This window comes from Chiloscyllium punctatum, chromosome 6 (genome assembly GCF_047496795.1).
Source record: "Chiloscyllium punctatum isolate Juve2018m chromosome 6, sChiPun1.3, whole genome shotgun sequence".
NCBI lineage: Eukaryota > Metazoa > Chordata > Chondrichthyes > Orectolobiformes > Hemiscylliidae > Chiloscyllium > Chiloscyllium punctatum.
This window is the reverse complement of record NC_092744.1, coordinates 15,136,010-15,153,927: the sequence shown is the minus strand read 5'-3', so window position 1 is coordinate 15,153,927 and position 17,918 is coordinate 15,136,010. Positions and strand designations below refer to the sequence as shown.

Here is a 17,918-nt window from a genome sequence, read left to right as displayed (position 1 = left end):
AGCTAATCATATTTACTGAAATGGTAAAGAAAGATATTTCTTCAACATTAGTTGCAGTGTCTTCCTTTCTGGTCACTTATATCCCACTCCCTTCAATCCATGCTTTTTTGTCTGAAACCCTTTTTAAAACTAGACAAGAATTGTTCTGAACAAGCATTAGCCTTACCTATATCGTGGAGAGCAATCGTTTGAAGAGTAACAGGGGTTTTAACTCCAACTGAGCCATCCCACACTTGGTGTTGGTAATGGTAACTCACAGCAGGAATCCTATTTCAACCTCCCATCAGGCGATGGGGCAGCTAATCAGACTCTGAACATTTACACCTGCCTCTTACCTTAGATTCCCCTTGACCTGCCGTTGCTGACATTTTCTGTTTCTACGGCAGCTCCCAAGGGTCCGTGAAATTACGTTGGCAAGATACCAAAGTTAAAATGAACACTGGCATTTGTTGTGACGCAATGCTTTTTCTTTCCCTGGCGTGGGGCAAGTAGCATGATTCAGACTTCAACTGGTACCAACAAAGGCAGCCACAGATTCTATCAGCCACCAACCAGATACAGAAATGAAAAGGTTATGCAGTTTGGAGTTTAAAGAGAAGTGGCATGACTGGCAAGTTGCCTGAGGTCTTCTTCATCCCTAATTAACCTCGAGAAGGTCGTAGTCAGAGATACTTTTGAACTACTGGCTGCCCATCCTGTCATGACTCACTGGGGTTATGCACTGGAAGTCAAGCCCCAGAGCTGTCACAAAAAGTTAAAAGATTTTAAAAAGTGTACAAAATTTCCCAAATTTATCAGTCTTTTAGATTAAGGTTGACAAAAAGCACAGGACAGTTTTCTGTACCCGACAAAAATTCAGCGATAATTATGAACCATCAGTGCATAACTATTAGTTGAAAGTCTAACTTACTTATAAAACCCCTCTTACATAGACAGACACACGATAATAACATGGCTATAATGGACGGATGGAAAGGATAGGAAGTCAGTTTAATGGCTGCTGTCCCCCAGATGGTGATCCTCTTAACTTGTCAGGACCTGCTTTTTGGAACACCAAAAGGTTTTTTGGCCATCTTGGGGATTAATACATATTTATAGTAAGACGTTACAGCTTACATACAGATGTTAGATTAACTATTCATTTTAATTCAGCAATTGGGAGATTTCTGTTAACTATTGTTGCTCAAAAGATAGGAAGTAAAAGGTGAAAGTATGAGGTAAAGATATTAAGGTCACAGATCAGCCCTGATCTTATTGAATGAAGGAATAGGTCGGAGGGATAAAATTCTCTTATCTTGTCCCTCTTAGCAGCCTATGGATAATAAAATGAGCAAGGCCTAGAAACACACCAAGAGGTCCATAAATGACATATATAATAGAATAGTCAGAAGGCTTGTGTGCACAATTGACTGTTCTGCAAAAACGAGCTCAGACTACTGCTGAGAAAGACACCAATGACTATTAAATGATGTATTATTAGCTGGCTATCTAACTACTCCATGTCATCAAATTGTCATTACCCAAGTTAAAGTCCCATACAGAGAAACTCAGCTGTTATACACACATGTACCATCAAACATTTGTATTGCACAGTCAATCAGGAAATGGTACTCTGCTGACCAATTTTAAGCAGTTACCGAAGACGGAGCAGGCAGGACCTGAATTGAAAGAATTCTGTGTGCAATGTTTGGGTAAATGGCTCAATCTCGCAGAAGCATCATAAGCCAAGTACTACAAATGTACTTTGCCTCCCAAATAAGCAAATATACAGGTTGGTACAGAATTGGTTTAATAAAAAGGTGATGACCAACAACAAACCTTACCTCCATGCAACCTGTATATCTTAAAAGGCTTTATCATTTTGTCCAGATTGCAATTAAGCTTCCAAACTCAACAAGTGCACAATTCTTTACAACACCCTGCCATAAATTCAGCAGCAATGTCTCAGTAATATGAGCAGAACCAGCCTATTGTATACCCTGTTTTTTGGTCCATTTCCATTTAACCTACAATCGCTACCAATGATTCTTGCACACATTGGTCTACAGTATTGTCAAGCAGCATTCGCAGCAACTCGATTTCTCGGGCATCTTGACGAAGCCTCTGTTTTGAGATACTCCGGTGGATACAAGGAAACCAGGTCACAGTATTTGTGATAACTTAAGCACAAACTTGCAATGGCTGCATGGAGCCATGCGTTCTTTTCAAAAGTACACTTAAAACCCAACCTCCTCCACCCCCGTCGCCCCACATGCATTTGGTCTGAACATTTCAGATATTATGCCGAAAGATTGACAGACTCCACTGAAAAGATTATCACATTAAGATGCACAGAAAGGATTATGGTCAAATGGTCTTCTCAACAGAGAAAACTTAGCAACACTAAACTCTCATTCAGTCATCCAAACTAAGCATTTGACTTCTCAAGATAATACAGTCAAACACTGACATACAATCTGATAAAACTTTTTGTTGTGTGTTCCTCATCTGCCTTTGGAAACATTCTTCTGATGGGTCCTGGTACAGTAGTTCCTTACCTGGGGAATGGGGAAGTGAGTGGCATACTGAAGGTGGCGAGGGTGCTCATAAGTGCATGGGAAGATCAGCTCCTTCTGCTTCTCTTTTCTGATTGGCTTCTCATCTCTTGGGGCACCTTGTTCCAAGGAAGGGTTGGTACTGTGCTCACAAGTCAAAGAATCTCCAGGCATTGGAGAGAAAATCTGTAAATAGAATGGCCAATAAGGAAATTAGCACTTATAACTAAATCTAAAACTAATAATAAAGGATACAGTTTTATACTTTAGAAAATAGGAGGAGGCCACTCAGCCCTTCCAGCCTTCTCCACCATTTAACATGATCATGGCTGATCATCCAACTCAGTCCCCTGTCCCAGTCTCTCTCATACCCTTTGATCCCTTTTACACCAAAGAACTTAACGGTGATAATCTCACTTTATGCCAAGCATTCAAAATATTGTAAACATTAAGCATGTGTCATAGAATCATAGAAACATACTGCATGGAAACAGGTCAAGATTAGAGCGGTGCTGGAAAAGCACAGTAGGTCAGGCAGCATCTGAGGAGCAAGAAAATTGATGTTTTGGGCAAAAGCCCTTCATCAGGAATGCTCGGCTTTTGCCCAAAATGTCGATTTTCCTGGTCCTCGGATGCTGCCTGACCTACTGTGCTTTTCCAGCATCACTCTATTCATGCAAGTGAGTTGGATGCTGGAGATTAGAGAAGATTACAGACCCTTCAAGCCAACCCATCCATGCTGACCAGATATCCTAAATTAATCTAGCCCCATTTGCCAGCATTTGGCCCACCTCCTTCTCAACCGTTCCCATCCACTTGCCTTTTAAATGTTTTAACTGTAAACTCCTGTCAAAGTAGCATGTAATCAACCCGAAATACTACTATGGGGATGGATTAATTAGTTTCTTGAATGTCCACAGGTTAAAAGTTCTTGATCACATTTCTGACAGTTTCTAAAAAGTATGTCTTTGTGGGAGTGGAGTTTATCAGCCACCTCTTGTCACCCTGGAGGTAGTGGTCTTTAGGGAGCAGTAATCATTACATTCAATTCAGAGCATGACCATACTGGTGTAAGTTTACCTGATAATGACAAGAAGTTTAATTACCAACAGGCATCAGAGAACAAGTTGGGTTTTGTGTTTTAAAGATAACCTAACCGAGTTGGGGGGCGATGCCCGAGTGGCACTGTCACTGGACTGTCAATCCAGATAATGCGATAGGGGCCCGGATTCAAATCCCACACAGCAGATGGTGGAATCTGAATTCAATAATAATCTAGAATTAAAAATCTGATGGTGACCACAAATCAATTGTCGATTGTTGGAAGAACCCATCTGATTTGTTAATGTCCTTTAGGAAAGGAAACTGCCATCCTTACCCAGTCTGGTCCACATGGGACTCCAGACCCACAGCAATGTGGTTGACTCTTAACTGCCCCCTGAGCAATGAGGGATGGGCAATAAATGCTGGCCTAGCCAGTGATGCCCTCATCCCGTGAATGAATAAACAGTTGCCAATTTCACAGCCTTTCTTTCAAGATTCAGGATGGATACACATAATATTCTTCGAAGGTGACCCATACAAGGGGAAGGTAACAAAATACTTTTTAAACAATTAAGGACTATCTTAAAAGTCCCAAGTCACAGGAACTGGAGTAGGATATTATGAAACATAAATATGATGTTCCGAAGAACAGTCACTGGGCCTGAAACGTTAACTCTGCTTTCTCTCCACAGATGTTGCTGGACCAGAGTTTTTTTCCAGCAATTTCTGCTTTAGCTTTTGATTTCCAGCATCCACAGTTCTTTCATTTTTTTTTAAAAACATATACACTATTCTCCTTAATATTTGTTGCATTAAAATTGCAGGAGGCTGCCACCCAGGAAATGGCTCATCACTTTTAGCGCTTCAGTATCAGGACGGTCGATTTTCTTGTGTGCGTGTGTGTGTCTATAGTTCTACCACCAGAATAAAAGTGAGATGCAAGAAACGTTTGATTCCACAGGCAGAGGGGAATATACTGCACATCAAAAACCTCAGTCAGGTAGTTTTTTTTCTAAAATGAAAACTGGAGAAGCTCAATAAATCGGGCAGCGTCTGTAGAGAAAGACAAAGAGTTAATGCTTCCTGTCTAATATAACAGGTCTGGCAAGCTGCGGTAGGGGAGAAGAGCAGAACTCTTCTAGAAGAATCGTATCAGACCTGAAACAGTGTCTCTGTCCCTCTGTCCTACCAGGCCTGCTGATTTCACCACCACTTTCCATGCTGATTTCCAATTTCCAGCATCCACGGTATTTTGGTTTTACTGGAGGCAGATTTTTATCTTCTGAATCTGTGCCATCACACCTCAGTTTAAAGTATTGAAGACAACTTAAAATATGCTAATGAAAACTACTGAAACATAAAAGGCACGCAGGTTGCCCCAAAATAAAAAGTAGATTTAATGGATGTTTTAAAATCAGCTTAAAATGAACTGCAATTGTCATTAATGTCAGCAAGCTTGGCATTTCCAGAAAATCAATTTCACAGAGTTAAATTTCCTCCATGGGGATTGCATTGAGAAACAATTGGAACATGTCCAATAAAATGCTGCTCTTCCAAATAATTAGTGGGTAATAAAAGTTCAATAAAACCAGTAATTGCAAAGAGTTCCAGCCTCAGCCAAAAATAAATCAGGCTTCACTAACACTCAATAAGGACTGCAAAACTTGAGCAAAGGGATGGTTTCATGGTACTACAGCTCCCTTCGGTCAACAGATAATATGCTTTCCTCCAGCAAGAAGCTTAAGGCCCTAACTGGTTTATTGGCAACTACAGTTATGGAAGCGAAAATAGGACATCAACTCCCGACAGCCATACACACAAAAAGGGGCCTTTGTGGTGCAGTGGTCATGTCTCTGCTTCTAAGTCAGAAGGCCTCAGAGATATGTCATTGCGTTGATTAAAATATCTGCAGTAGAAGCTGTTTTCTATCTTGCTTTGCTGCTCAGGCTGTCATTGAGTGACTCAGCTTCAAAAGAGAATGAGAGAGTAACAGTACTGACGGGATATATGCGCACTAAATTTATTTGCGAACGTTAGGGTTTGTCCACAGTCAGTACATTTTGAACAGCATGACGAATATTAATTATTGATAAACAGCAACTCTGGCACTGAAAATTAACTGTTTTTGTTAAAAACTAATTTATTTTTGGAGATTATTTTGATCAGACTGCTTTTTCTTCCCCTCTATTATAGTTCCTGTATCTGATTTGACAGTGATAAATTAAACTAACTTACACATCTTGCTTCTTACAGTGTTCTCCTCATTAATGATTCTTGAACCATAAAGTGACAAATTCATGACTGTTGTAAAAATCCATTAGATTCACTATTGCCCTTCAGGGAAAGAAATCTGCCAAGTTTACCTGATCTAACCTACACCTAATTCCAGATCTACAGCAATGAGTTTTACTCATAACTGCTCAATGGACATTTAGAAATGATCAATAAATGTTGACCTAGGCAGCGATGCCCATATCCCATGAACAACTTTTTAAAAATCTGATTCCTTAAGATAGAGGTAGTCACTTGCCCTGTTCACACAGGCTCCTGATTCCCTGTCAAAAGCACTGTACTGAAATGGATTCAGACCACAGCATTTTCAATCTCACAGAATATCTTTGAAGAGTAGTGGTGGTATTATTTACTTAGCACAGACAACAAGAGCAAATCAATCGTTATTGAGTGGTATATGTTATGCTTTACAGCAGCCTCAGAGCATGAGGGACCTGGGTTAGAGTCCAGCCTTGAGCAACTATCTGTGTGGAGTTTGCACATGCTCCATCTGAAGATGTGCAGGTTAGGTGAATTGGCCATGCTAAATCGCCCATTGTGTTCAGGAATGTGTAGATTAGGTGCACTACTCAGGGGCAAATATACAGGGACATTGGTAGGATAAATGTGTCTGGGTGGGTAACTCTTCAAAGGGTCAGTGTGCACTTGTTGGGCTGAATGGCCTGGTTCCACACTGTAGGGATTAAGCCCCAATTCAAGACGCCTTTTTTCACAGTCAAACACTAATGCAAACCAGAATTCTGCAGTGTACAGTTAACAGTCACTCAGAGAAGGGCTTTTGCCCGAAATGTCGATTCTCCTGCTCTTCGAATGCTGCCAGACCTGCTGTGCTTTTCCAGCACCACTCTCCTGATTCCGATAACTCATTCTATTGGAAACAAAACTATAAGCAGCTGGTAATGCTCGGCAGATCTGGCAGCATCTGTGAAGAGAAATCAGTTAACATTTTGCGTCCAATGACCCTTCCTCATTCGATTGGTTTGGCCACATGTTAAATAAATTTGCTGTCAAAAGTCCGACAGAAAGGATTTATTTTCAAATTTAAAGATAATTTACTTGATGAAAATTCTCATGGTTATAACATGGAAACACATTTTAAAGTAACATCAAGAGAAAGTTTGTCGATAATTTTCATACAAACTCTGAGTAGCAGTTGGAAAACTATCACATTCTTTGAGACTGAAAGTAACACCTGGCACAGATTAATGCTTTAGCATTTTTTAAAACCAGAGAGTTGAATTATTCAATCATACCGCATCATGACCCCAATTTAGATCATTCCTCCGCATCTTCAGTACCTGTAAATCAGTTAATTCACCAGGAGTTGGGCCCTCCCCCTCTGTGAAACAGATGTGTTCAGTTCCTTTCCAGGCTAGTTATACATTTTTTTTTAAGTTTCCTTCTCACAATCTACTGAATTCTCCCTGGAATACTGATCCTCAGAAACAGGTTCCAGGTGCGTGCTCACCCTCTGTCTCTCAATCCCACCCTTCAAAACAACTTGGGGAGGGGGATAAATAATCACAGTTCAGAGTTTCTGAACAAGAGCTTTCAACCTACTGCAAATTCAGGTCCAAAGTCAGTTTTGAAGTCATTCTTGTCCACTTCATCAAATAAGTTGGTCGGACCCGGATCCATGTCCATGTGCTCGCCAAGTCCATGCTCCTACAATTAGAAGATTAGTTTAGCTTCAAACTAACAGAGTCCAAACTTCGTCTTATAAAAATACTCGTACCAATAGTGGTGCATTTAATCCTTACTGTCCTGGGAAAGCTTTTGTGTTACACCAAGGGGGATTAACATATTACATATGTTTCTGCTTCAATCTCTTTTCATAAACAAGATCTAGATTCTTTATTAAAAAATCCAAAAAGCAGCCCATAAATACTCACCGGGAACAAAACGTTACCCTTAGTGTTGCCAAACAACAAATGGAATTGTGCACCCATCTGCCCTGTTTCTCCTGTACCTAGGCTTCAGATACCCACACCCATGTTATTCACCCAATTCCCCACCTCGTGTTGTCATACACTCCATGCTCCCAGCCCTCAGCTGCAAGCACACCTCATCCACCTCTTCCCACTCCACCAGCAAAACCCCTCATTGGAAACAGCCATCCCAGCCATGCTGAAACCACAGACCCAATTCCTCGTCTCTCTTTAAGGATGAGTTAGTTAGATTCTTGATCAGGAAGGGAATCAAGGGATATGGAGAAAACGCAGGAAAGTGGAACTGAGGAATGTCGGACCAGCCATTGAATGACGGGGTAAGCTCGAGACGCTGAATGGCCTACTCCTGTTCCTATTTGTTATGGTCTTAACTCGGGGCCTAACAAGATGCCCTTTTACTTGGGATTCGTTGCCATGCTGGGACTCGATCCAATACATTTGATTGGACAGCTATTCCTGCAGGCAGGGCTTCCTTCCAGATGGTGGATGAAGGCTCACCCTGAGCCAATCAAAAACCCCAATGGTTGCAAACTCGCTGCAGGACAACACAGCCAAACAGAGAAAGGCTGACCTTAAACTTCGAATCCATAGGAGTCAACCACCGTGGTGTAAAGTTCCCTTATTTTGCAGGATAGTGATGGTGGTAGTGAGAGAATACTGAAGAGGGAACAGCTCCTCAGTCAAGTGAGCTAGGTAGAGACTGGACAAGTTCTGATGAAATACCTGACGTAAAGGGACATGTCGATCTGCTTTTGCCCAACTTAATCAAAAGTCATGGAAAGATATACTACTCTCAACTTTACACATTACAGAGTGTTTCTGCAAACACATGCCAAACAAAACATCCAAAAGGCCAGAGTGGATTTCATGGTTATTCACTCACAGGATGAGTGTGTCGCTGGCTAGGCCAGCATTTATTGCCCATCTCCCCAGAGGGGAGAGTCAACCACATTGATATGGGTCTGGAGCCACATGTAGACCAGACTAGGTAAGGAAGGCAGTTTTTGTCCCTAAAGCGCATTAGCGAATCAGGTGGGTTTTTCAGACAATGGATTCATGGCCATCATTAGACTCTTAATTCCAGACATTTATTTTAAAATTTAATTCAAATCCAGGGATTTTAAACGGGACCTGCAGTACATAACCTGGGCCTCTGGATTAACTCTTCAATGGTAATGCCACTAGGCCATCGCCTACCCAAGAAATATCAGGGAAGTTATACCCTCTTATTAAACTGATTGCTGCATCCCACCATTGGCAAATTGAGCTTAGACCCTCAACTGAATTGGTGACTCACCTGTAGCCCTACACTTGATAGGATCCAGCTAAAATATAAAGACCTAATCTAGGAAGGATAGGGTTAAGGTTAGGCCTGTATCTTCTGGAATTTCAAATTTAATTGAAATATGTAAGATCCTGAGGGGATCCTGCTTTTGCTGAGTCCAGAACAACAGGTACTGTTTAAAAATAAGTGCAAGCCATTGAAAGCAGAGATAAAGAAATATCTTGGCTTTCAGAGGGTCAAGAGTCTTTGTAACTCACTTCCTCAAAAGGCAGTGGACATTGAATCTTTAAAGGGGGCGGTATGGTGGTTAGCACTGCTGCCTCACAGTGTCAGGGACCCGGGTTCGATTCTAGCCTCTGGCGACTATGTGTGGAATTTGCACATTTTCCCAGTGTTTGTGTGGGTTTCCATTGAGTGCCCGAGTTCCCTCCCACAATCCAAAGATGTACAGCTTAGGTGAATTGGACATGTTAAATTGCCTATATAGTGTTCAGAGATGTGAAGGTTAAGTGCATTAGTAAGGCAAAATATAGGATAGTAGGGGAATGGATCTGGGTGTGTTAGTCTTCAGAGTGTCGGTGTGGACTTGTTGGGTCAAATGGCCTGTTTCTACACTGCAGGGATTCTATGATTCTAAATATTTTTTTAAGGCAGAGGTAGGTGGATTCTTGATTACCAAGGGATTGAAATATTATCGAGGAATGCAGGAGTATGGAGTTGAGGTCAAAATCAGATCAGCCATGACCTTACTGAATGGGATAGCAGGCTTGAAGGGCCGAGTGGCCAACTCTCGTTTCTACTTAAACAAGGGAAATGTTAAACTGGATCATAGAAAGGTAGTAAATATATGAACAAGCATCAAGAGGATAACCATGTACCAAACAGGTTAAAAATGGGTACAATGACCAGAGTCCAGAGAAGATTTACAAGGATGTGGCTAGTGGATTTGAGCTACAAGGAGAGTTTGATAAGGCTGGGGCTGTTTTCCCTACAGCATCGGAGACGGAGGTGTGACCTTATAGAGGTTTATAAAATCAATGAGGGGTATGGATAGGATAAATAGACAAGGTGTCAATTTTCCCTGGGGTGGGGGGGGTGGGGAAGTCCAGAACTCGAGGACATAGGTTTAGGGTGAGAGGGAAAAGATGTAAAAGGGATCTCGGGGCAACTTTTTCATGCAGAGGGTGTGCGTGTATGCATTGAGCTGCCAGAGGAGGTGGTGGAGATGGGTGTCTGAATAGGAAGGGTTGAGGGACATGGACCAAATACTGGCAATTGGAACTAGATTTATTTAGGATATTTGGTTGGCATAGATGAGTTGGATTGAAGAGTTGGTTTCCATGATGTACACCTCTCTGCCGACTGGAGGCCTGTGACCAGTGGAGTGCCACAAGGATCGGTGCTGGGCCCTCTACTTTTTGTCATTTACATAAATGATTTGGATGCGAGCATAAGAGGTACAGTTAGTAAATTTGCAGATGACACCAAAGTTGGAGGTGTAGTGGACAACGAAGAGGGATACCTCAGATTACAACAGGATCTCGACCAGATGGGCCAATGGGCTGAGAAGTGGCAGGTGGAGTTTAATTCAGATAAATGCGAGGTGCTGCATTTTGGGAAAACAAACCTTAGCAGGACTTATACACTTAATAGTAAGGTCCTAGAGAGTGTTGCTGAACAAAGAGACCTTGGAGTGCAGGTTCATAGCTCCTTGAAAATGGAGTTGCAGGTAGATAGGATAATGAAGGCTGCGTTTGGTATGCATTCCTTTATTGATTAGAGTACTGAGTACAGGAGTTGGGAGGCCATGTTGCGGCTGTACAGGACATTGGTTAGGCCACTGTCGGAATATTGCGTGCAATTCTGGTCTCCTCCCTATCGGAAAGACATTGCAAAACTTGAAAGGGTTCAGAAAAGATTTACAAGGATGTTGCCAGGGTTGGAGGATCCGAGCTACTAGGAGAGGCTGAACAGGCTGGGGATGTTTTCCCTGGAGCGTCAGAGGCTGAGGGGTGACCTTATAGAGGTTTACAAAATTATGAGGGGTATGGATAGGATATATAGACAATGTCTTTTCCCTGGGGTCAGGGAGTTGAGAACTAGAGGGCATAGGTTTCGGGTGAGAGGGGAAAGATATAAAAGAGACCTAAGGGGCAACTTTTTCACGCAGAGGGTGGTACGTGTATGGAATGAGCTGCCAGAGGATGTGGTGGAGACTAGTACAATTGCAACATTTAAGAGGCATTTGGATGGGTATATGAATAGGAAGGGTTTGGAGAGAATATGGGCTGGGTGCTGGCAGGTGGGACTAGATTGCGTTGGGATATCTGGTTGGCATGGACAGGTTGGATCGAAGGGTCTGTTTCCATGCTGTACAACTCTATGGCTCTATGACTCTACGGCTCCAACCACCCTTCCACCTTCAAGGAATACCGTTTTACCTCCAACTTCACACCATGAAGGGTGTCATCGTGCTCCTTCATGTACTGTTCCTCTGAGTTGTCTATAGTTGGTGATCGAGGTCTTGCTGAAGTGGTTACCGAGGTGAGGTCCCCACGAGATATAAGAGTACACATATACGCGTCGTGTGAGAAGACATCGTGGCGAATGAACTCACAAAACAACAGCACTAGGTTCACAAATTCTGCTTTCTCATTTTCGTTGTTGAGGTCAGCTGATATATATACAGAAAAACAGGGGAAAAAAAAAAATGAGGAGCCAAACTCTTCGTATAATTCGTAACTCAAACTTCACAAAAATTTTAACCTGTGTACATCAAGCAGATATTTCAGGTTTGCCCTACACTTTCAACTCCTGCACGTTTGGAACTCTGTTAAGGCTCTATTGGAACAGTTCAATATAGACAAAATACCGCAGATGCTGGAAAACTGACGTGAAAACTGGAAGTGCTGGAATCTACTCAGTAGATCGGGCAGCATCTGTACAGGAGAGATGTAGAGTAAATGTTTCAGGTCCATAACATTTCATCAAAGCTTGGAGGAAGCTTTTGAGAACTGACAGGTTTTGAACAGGTACATAATCAGGGGAAGAGTGAGGTGAAGAAGGAATGAATATAGCAAAGGACTGAGATAGGCTGGAAGACAAGAATGATTAAATGGAATGGTATTACAGTGCAAAGACAAAAAGCAAGTGGGTAAAAGATCAAGAAACAAGAATGGATTCAGGAGGAGATGTAAACGCTTCACACAGAATTCTAACCAGCCACGTGGGCAGAAAAGAAATAGAAACAGCAGCCACAATTGGACATTATTGAACTGAAATGTGCAGGCTGGAACATACTTCATCAAAGTCAAGGCCCTTAAGCTTGATTTGCGCATCAACGAAAACATCTAGGAGACAGAGGTCACGGTCCAGATGGAAAGGAGAGGTCAAGGGTAATGTTTCCCATGCAGGAGCAGGAGCAGAAACAGAAACACACACTTTGGGGGAAAAAAAACAAAAAAAAATAAAGCTACCGTTGAAGTTCAATTAATGCAACTCCAGTTCTCAGGTTCAGCAAGGAAAATAGAATGAAACACAACTGAAACAAACTTTATCCAAATGAAAGCTACCAAAGGCAGAATAGGATGGGTCAGGAATATTTCTAAACTTCTGCTGTACCTTGTCTGTTATGAAAGTAACAATTAATGGTGGGGACACAGCTTCACAGGTGGCAACTCGAGGCTCCTGAGCTAAATGAAACTGCATTAGGTGGAACAGTGCAGAACGTGTTTGCAAAGCCAAGCAGATCAGGTAGCAACTATAGACAGGAATCCAAGCTGACACTTCAGGTTAAATGAACTTTCACAGCATTTTCAGATCCATTCTATTTTGCTATCATGAGCTTCTTAAATAATGCGTGTTTTCTCCTCCTCTTTCTGAAATATTCGAACTAAAAACACAACACTATTTAAATTAGTTAGACCTGCAACCTAATGTAGATCTATTCATCATTCTCTAATGAGGAAATGAGAACCAAAAGCATCTGATCAAGGAGAAACCTGGTTCACTCTTCACTCAGTTGTGAAGTTGTTCCATAAGCTAATTCACAAGAAGCATCTATGTGAAGTGATGTCTTCACAAGTCACTTGTGCAAAGTGTTCACACATTAACACACCATGTAACAGATTGTGGCAAAAATCACAGTCATGACCCTTCCCCTTATTAAATTCCTGATTTCCAGTGATACGGCTGTTAGGAAGGACTTGTTCCAGAGAAGACTGAAGGCCAGAATTTCCTTCAGGCATTTCTCAATCTCCCACTACAACTTTAGGATAATTGGAATAAGTGATACTTTTAAGAACGCTATTTCTCCAGGGCTTCTGTCGCTCTCTCAACCGACAGAAGTTCCGCTTATTGGTCTCTACAAGGTGGAAGAATCAAACCAGGATGTTTAACCTTTTCCAACACTATCTGCAAGTTATCAGACCCTCCTGCTGCCTCAAAAGCATGTAAATACAGTCTGGTTCAAGAAAGAGATGCCTTTGTTTTGTTAGGAGTTTGAATCTATACGATGTTTCTTTGTTTCCTTGATATGCTAATGTACAGAATCAAAATGCATTTGTGTGTGTGAGAGACTGTGTGCATGCAGGTATATTTAAAAAAATATACTTTTATGAATAATGTATATTTTTGAAAATAAGAAAGTGTGCAAGATCTCCCATCTCCAAGTTACACAGAGACAAAACAGGAAAGGCAGAGAAAGTAACCGAAACATACTTAACACAGGAGCTTGAGTATCCAGAAACCGGAGCAGGATGTTCTGAAACACAGGTAGGCTTGAGCCAGTTAGGGACACAGAGGAAATAGACTCCTTTTCATCCAGAACTTCGGACTCTCCACATCTCTACAAATAAGCAGATTAGCAAGCAATGTGTAATACAGTTTTTTTTAAATGTTGTAACTAACTCATGCTCAATAAGCCTCAATTTTCTTTCATTTTGCAACTATCAAAAGTTTATCCAAAACATGCTCACTGACACCCAATATTGTACTCCGTTCTGCACTTTCAAAGAAAGCTTTTCAAGTTTGATGAAAGGTACAGAAATTCAGTATGGATAGTTGGTGTGAACAGTAAAACAGACTTGGGCTGATGCAGTAAGTTTTGAGCTCAGAACCAAAGCTGTGGGATAAGGCTGGTCTGTACTTATTTGGGAGTGTTTGATGTTAACAGTGAACACTCAAAATGATTACTGGATTAGTGGTGCTGGAAGAGCACAGCAGTTCAGGCAGCATCCAACGAGCAGCGAAATCGACGTTTCGGGCAAAAGCCCTTCATCAGGAATAAAGGCAGTGAGCCTGAAGCATGGAGAGATAAGCTAGAGGAGGGTGAGGGTGGGGAGAGAGTAGCATAGAGTACAATGGGTGAGTGGGGGAGGAGATGAAGGTGATAGGTCAAGGAGGAGAGGGTGGAGTGGATAGGTGGAAAAGGAGATAGGCAGGTAGGACAAGTCCGGACAAGTCATGGGGACAGTTACTGAGCTGGAAGTTTAGAACTAGGGTGAGGTGGGGGAAGGGGAAATGAGGAAGCTGTTGAAGTCCACATTGATGCCCTGGGGTTGAAGTGTTCCGAGGCGGAAGATGAGGCGTTCTTCCTCCAGGCGTCTGGTGGTGAGGGAGCAGCGGTGAAGGAGGCCCAGGACCTCCATGTCCTCGGCAGAGTGGGAGGGGGAGTTGAAATGTTGGGCCATGGGGCGGTTTGGTTGATTGGTGCGGGTGTCTCGGAGATGTTCCCTAAAGCGCTCTGCTAAGAGGCGCCCAGTCTCCCCAATGTAGAGGAGACCACATCGGGAGCAACGGATACAATAAATGATATTAATGGATGTGCAGGTCAAACTTTGATGGATGTGGAAGGCTCCTTTAGGGCCTTGGATAGAGGCGAGGGAGGAGGTGTGGGCACAGGTTTTACAGTTCCTGCGATGGCAGGGGAAAGTGCCAGGATGGGAGGGTGGGTCGTAGGGGGGTGTGGACCTGACCAGGTAGTCGCGGAGGGAACGGTTTTTGCTCAAAATGATTGACTGTTCCATTGACCAACATAATATTGCCCTGGTATTAGATACAAAATAGTGATATTCCACACATTCAAATAAAGATCTACTCTATGACTGGTTCTGAACAAATACATTCCCTGGAGGTTAAACAGGCTTGCTACGATACAACGTAGTCATGGTGGCTCAGTGGTTAGCACTGCTGCCTCACAGTGCCAGGGACTTGGGTTCAATTCCAGTCTCAGGTCACTGTCTGTTTGGAGATTCCACTTTCTCCTTGTGTTTGCATGAGTTTCCTCCGGGTGCTCCGATTTCCTCCCACAATCCAATGATGAGGTTAGGTGAATTGGCTATGGGAAATTGCCCATAGTGTTCAGGGATGTGTAGGTTAGATGCATTAGTCAGGGGTAAATGTACAGTAATAGGGTAGGGGAATGGGTTTGGATGGGATACTCTTCGGAGGGTCGGTGTGGACTTGCTGGCCAGAATGGCTTGTTTCCGCACTGGAGGGATTCTATCATTCAAAATAAAAACAAGAACAAAGAGGATCGACTAGACGCAACACCTTGACAGTTTATGCTGGTTTCCAGGTTTGGAGAGCAGCTACTCACCTCGGCCTCGATTTCTGCCTGCCTCTTCTCCAGGAGTTTTGCTACTGCCATCGCTCGGTGTTTCCCACACCGCTTGCAACTCACTGCCCACTCACACAGTAAAGTCACAACTGCCTCATCATTTGGTGCAATTTGCTGTGGGCGGGAGAGGGGAAGGAAAACAATGAGACATTACATTTTCTGACAGCATCGGTGACACATTTTAAATCAGAAAGCTGCTGGTGGGAGAACAAAGGGGATTTTGTGTTGCGAGATGATATAAAATCTGTATTGGATGGGAGATGGCAGTCAGGAAGAGCTGAAAAGGAACATCTCTTCAACTGAAGGCTCCAGGGTAGCCAAAAATAAAACTCCAGATCTTACAGAGTGAACAACTGCTCTCCACAAATGATTACAAGCTACTAGTCTAAATCAAACAGCAAGCCTTCCTACAGTGTAAGCGTGGCATCTGAAAACAATTGCTGAGGTCATTTTCTTCAAGTCATAATATTAGCAAATCTCTTCTTGGACCTGATCACAGACAAGACAGCCCCATGGACTCAAGCAAATAAAGAGATTAGTGCACATGTATCTCAGTTATCCATGTAAATCCCTCGTTGGAACATTACCATGATATAGAAAAGATTCATTCTTCAACCAGCAGATTGATATCAATGAACAGATCACAAGGCTGACGGACAGTAAACAATTGATGCTTATTAAAGGATTTATTTCAGAACAGGGAAGGAAATGTACTGATTAATTCTGGTTGGAATAATCTGAAAAAAATCTATGGAGCATTTGGCTGTATTTAAACAGAACAGCGTGCATGACGTGAGCAGCCACGCTATTAGAAAACACCAGAAAAACATGAACAATGACCGGGTACCGAAATTCGATCCGCATGCAGCGATGGGGCAGCACGATGGTTCAGTGGTTAGCGCTGCTGCCTCACAGCACCAGGGAGCCAAGTTCGATTTCAGCCTTGGGCGACTGTCTGTGTGGAGTTTGCACATTCTCCCCGTATCAGAGAGTTTCCTCCCACAATCCAATGCTGTGCAGGTTAGGGGAATTGGCCGTGCTAAATTGCCCATAGTGTTCAGGGATGTGTAGGTTAGGTGCAATAGTCAGGGATAAATGTAGGATAATAGGGTAGGAAATGGGTCTGGATGGGCTACTCTTTGGAGGGTCGGTGTGGCCATGTTGGGCCAAAGGACCTGTTTCCACACTGTAGGGATTCAATGGATGTATGCAGTGTTAAGAAAGGGCAAGATTAGGAGACATCAGGGAATGAAGATCATGGATGTACTGAAGAAAGCAGCCAAGAAAAGAGCACTTCTGGACAACAGAAATTAAACCAAAAACTCAAGGCTCTTGCTGTGCAGTGGTGGTGTCACTATCTGTGGGCCATGAGATCCAGGTTCAACTCCCACCTCCTCCAGATGTGTGTATTAACATCTCTGATTCGAAAAGGTCTCAAATCATACACCTGTTCGCAGATGACACAAAGTAAAGCGAGCAAAATTTGGAACTGAAAACTACATCAGAAATTATAGAATGAGTTAGACAAAATGTCTAGAAGATAGTGAGGATTGCAGGTGCTGATAAGTCAGAGTTGATAAAGTGTGGTGCTGGAAAAGCGCAGGAGGTCAGGGAGCATCCTCGGAGCAGGAGAGTTAACATTTCAGCAGGACTGCTTTTTACAGTGCCACACTTTATTGACTTAGACAAAACATCAGAATGGACAGCAAAATTGAATTTGAAATTTAATACAGAAGGGTGTATAATCCTCTAAATGTCCTTTACTCAATCCCCACACACCAGACCTTGTCATCACATGGGCTGCTACCACAAACAATTCATTGTCAGCTACTAATTGTCCCCATTAGCAGCTCAACTCCCCGAGTGCTGACCTTTACCTCACTCCTTTCTCTGCCCAACTGCTGGGCTCCATTTCTATCTATAGTTTACTCCTCCCTGTTTTCAGTATAAATACCAATATTTTCCTAACTACAATCATTTCTGAAGGAGGGTCACTGGACCTGAAATGTTAACTCTGCTTTCTCTCCACAGATGCTGCCAGACTTGCTGAGTTTTCCCAGTAATTTCTGGTATGTTTCAGAGTTCCTGCATCTCCAGTTCTGATTCTTTTACTTTTACAAATGTGGAAAATCAATAATTTCAGAACTTAACTTGCGTTGAAGTATCTTTTAAAAAGTTAAAATGAATCTTTTGCA

The 17,918-nt window shown here is 42.5% G+C and overlaps 1 protein-coding gene across 4 annotated transcripts in view; it reads right to left on the bottom strand.

Annotated features, from left to right (window-relative positions):
• The window catches only part of LOC140478741 (mediator of RNA polymerase II transcription subunit 12-like protein), a 609,926-nt gene that overhangs the window by 441,269 nt on the left and 150,739 nt on the right, over positions 1 to 17,918 (bottom strand). For all 4 annotated transcript variants that reach the window (XM_072572053.1, XM_072572054.1, XM_072572055.1 and 1 more), the window contains exons 12-16: positions 15,703 to 15,837; positions 13,824 to 13,950; positions 11,546 to 11,778; positions 7,431 to 7,535; positions 2,538 to 2,720 (exon numbers count right to left, since the gene is read on the bottom strand). In XM_072572053.1, the coding sequence (XP_072428154.1) occupies positions 2,538 to 2,720; positions 7,431 to 7,535; positions 11,546 to 11,778; positions 13,824 to 13,950; positions 15,703 to 15,837 (783 nt within the window). The remainder of the gene's footprint in view (positions 1 to 2,537; positions 2,721 to 7,430; positions 7,536 to 11,545; positions 11,779 to 13,823; positions 13,951 to 15,702; positions 15,838 to 17,918) is intronic.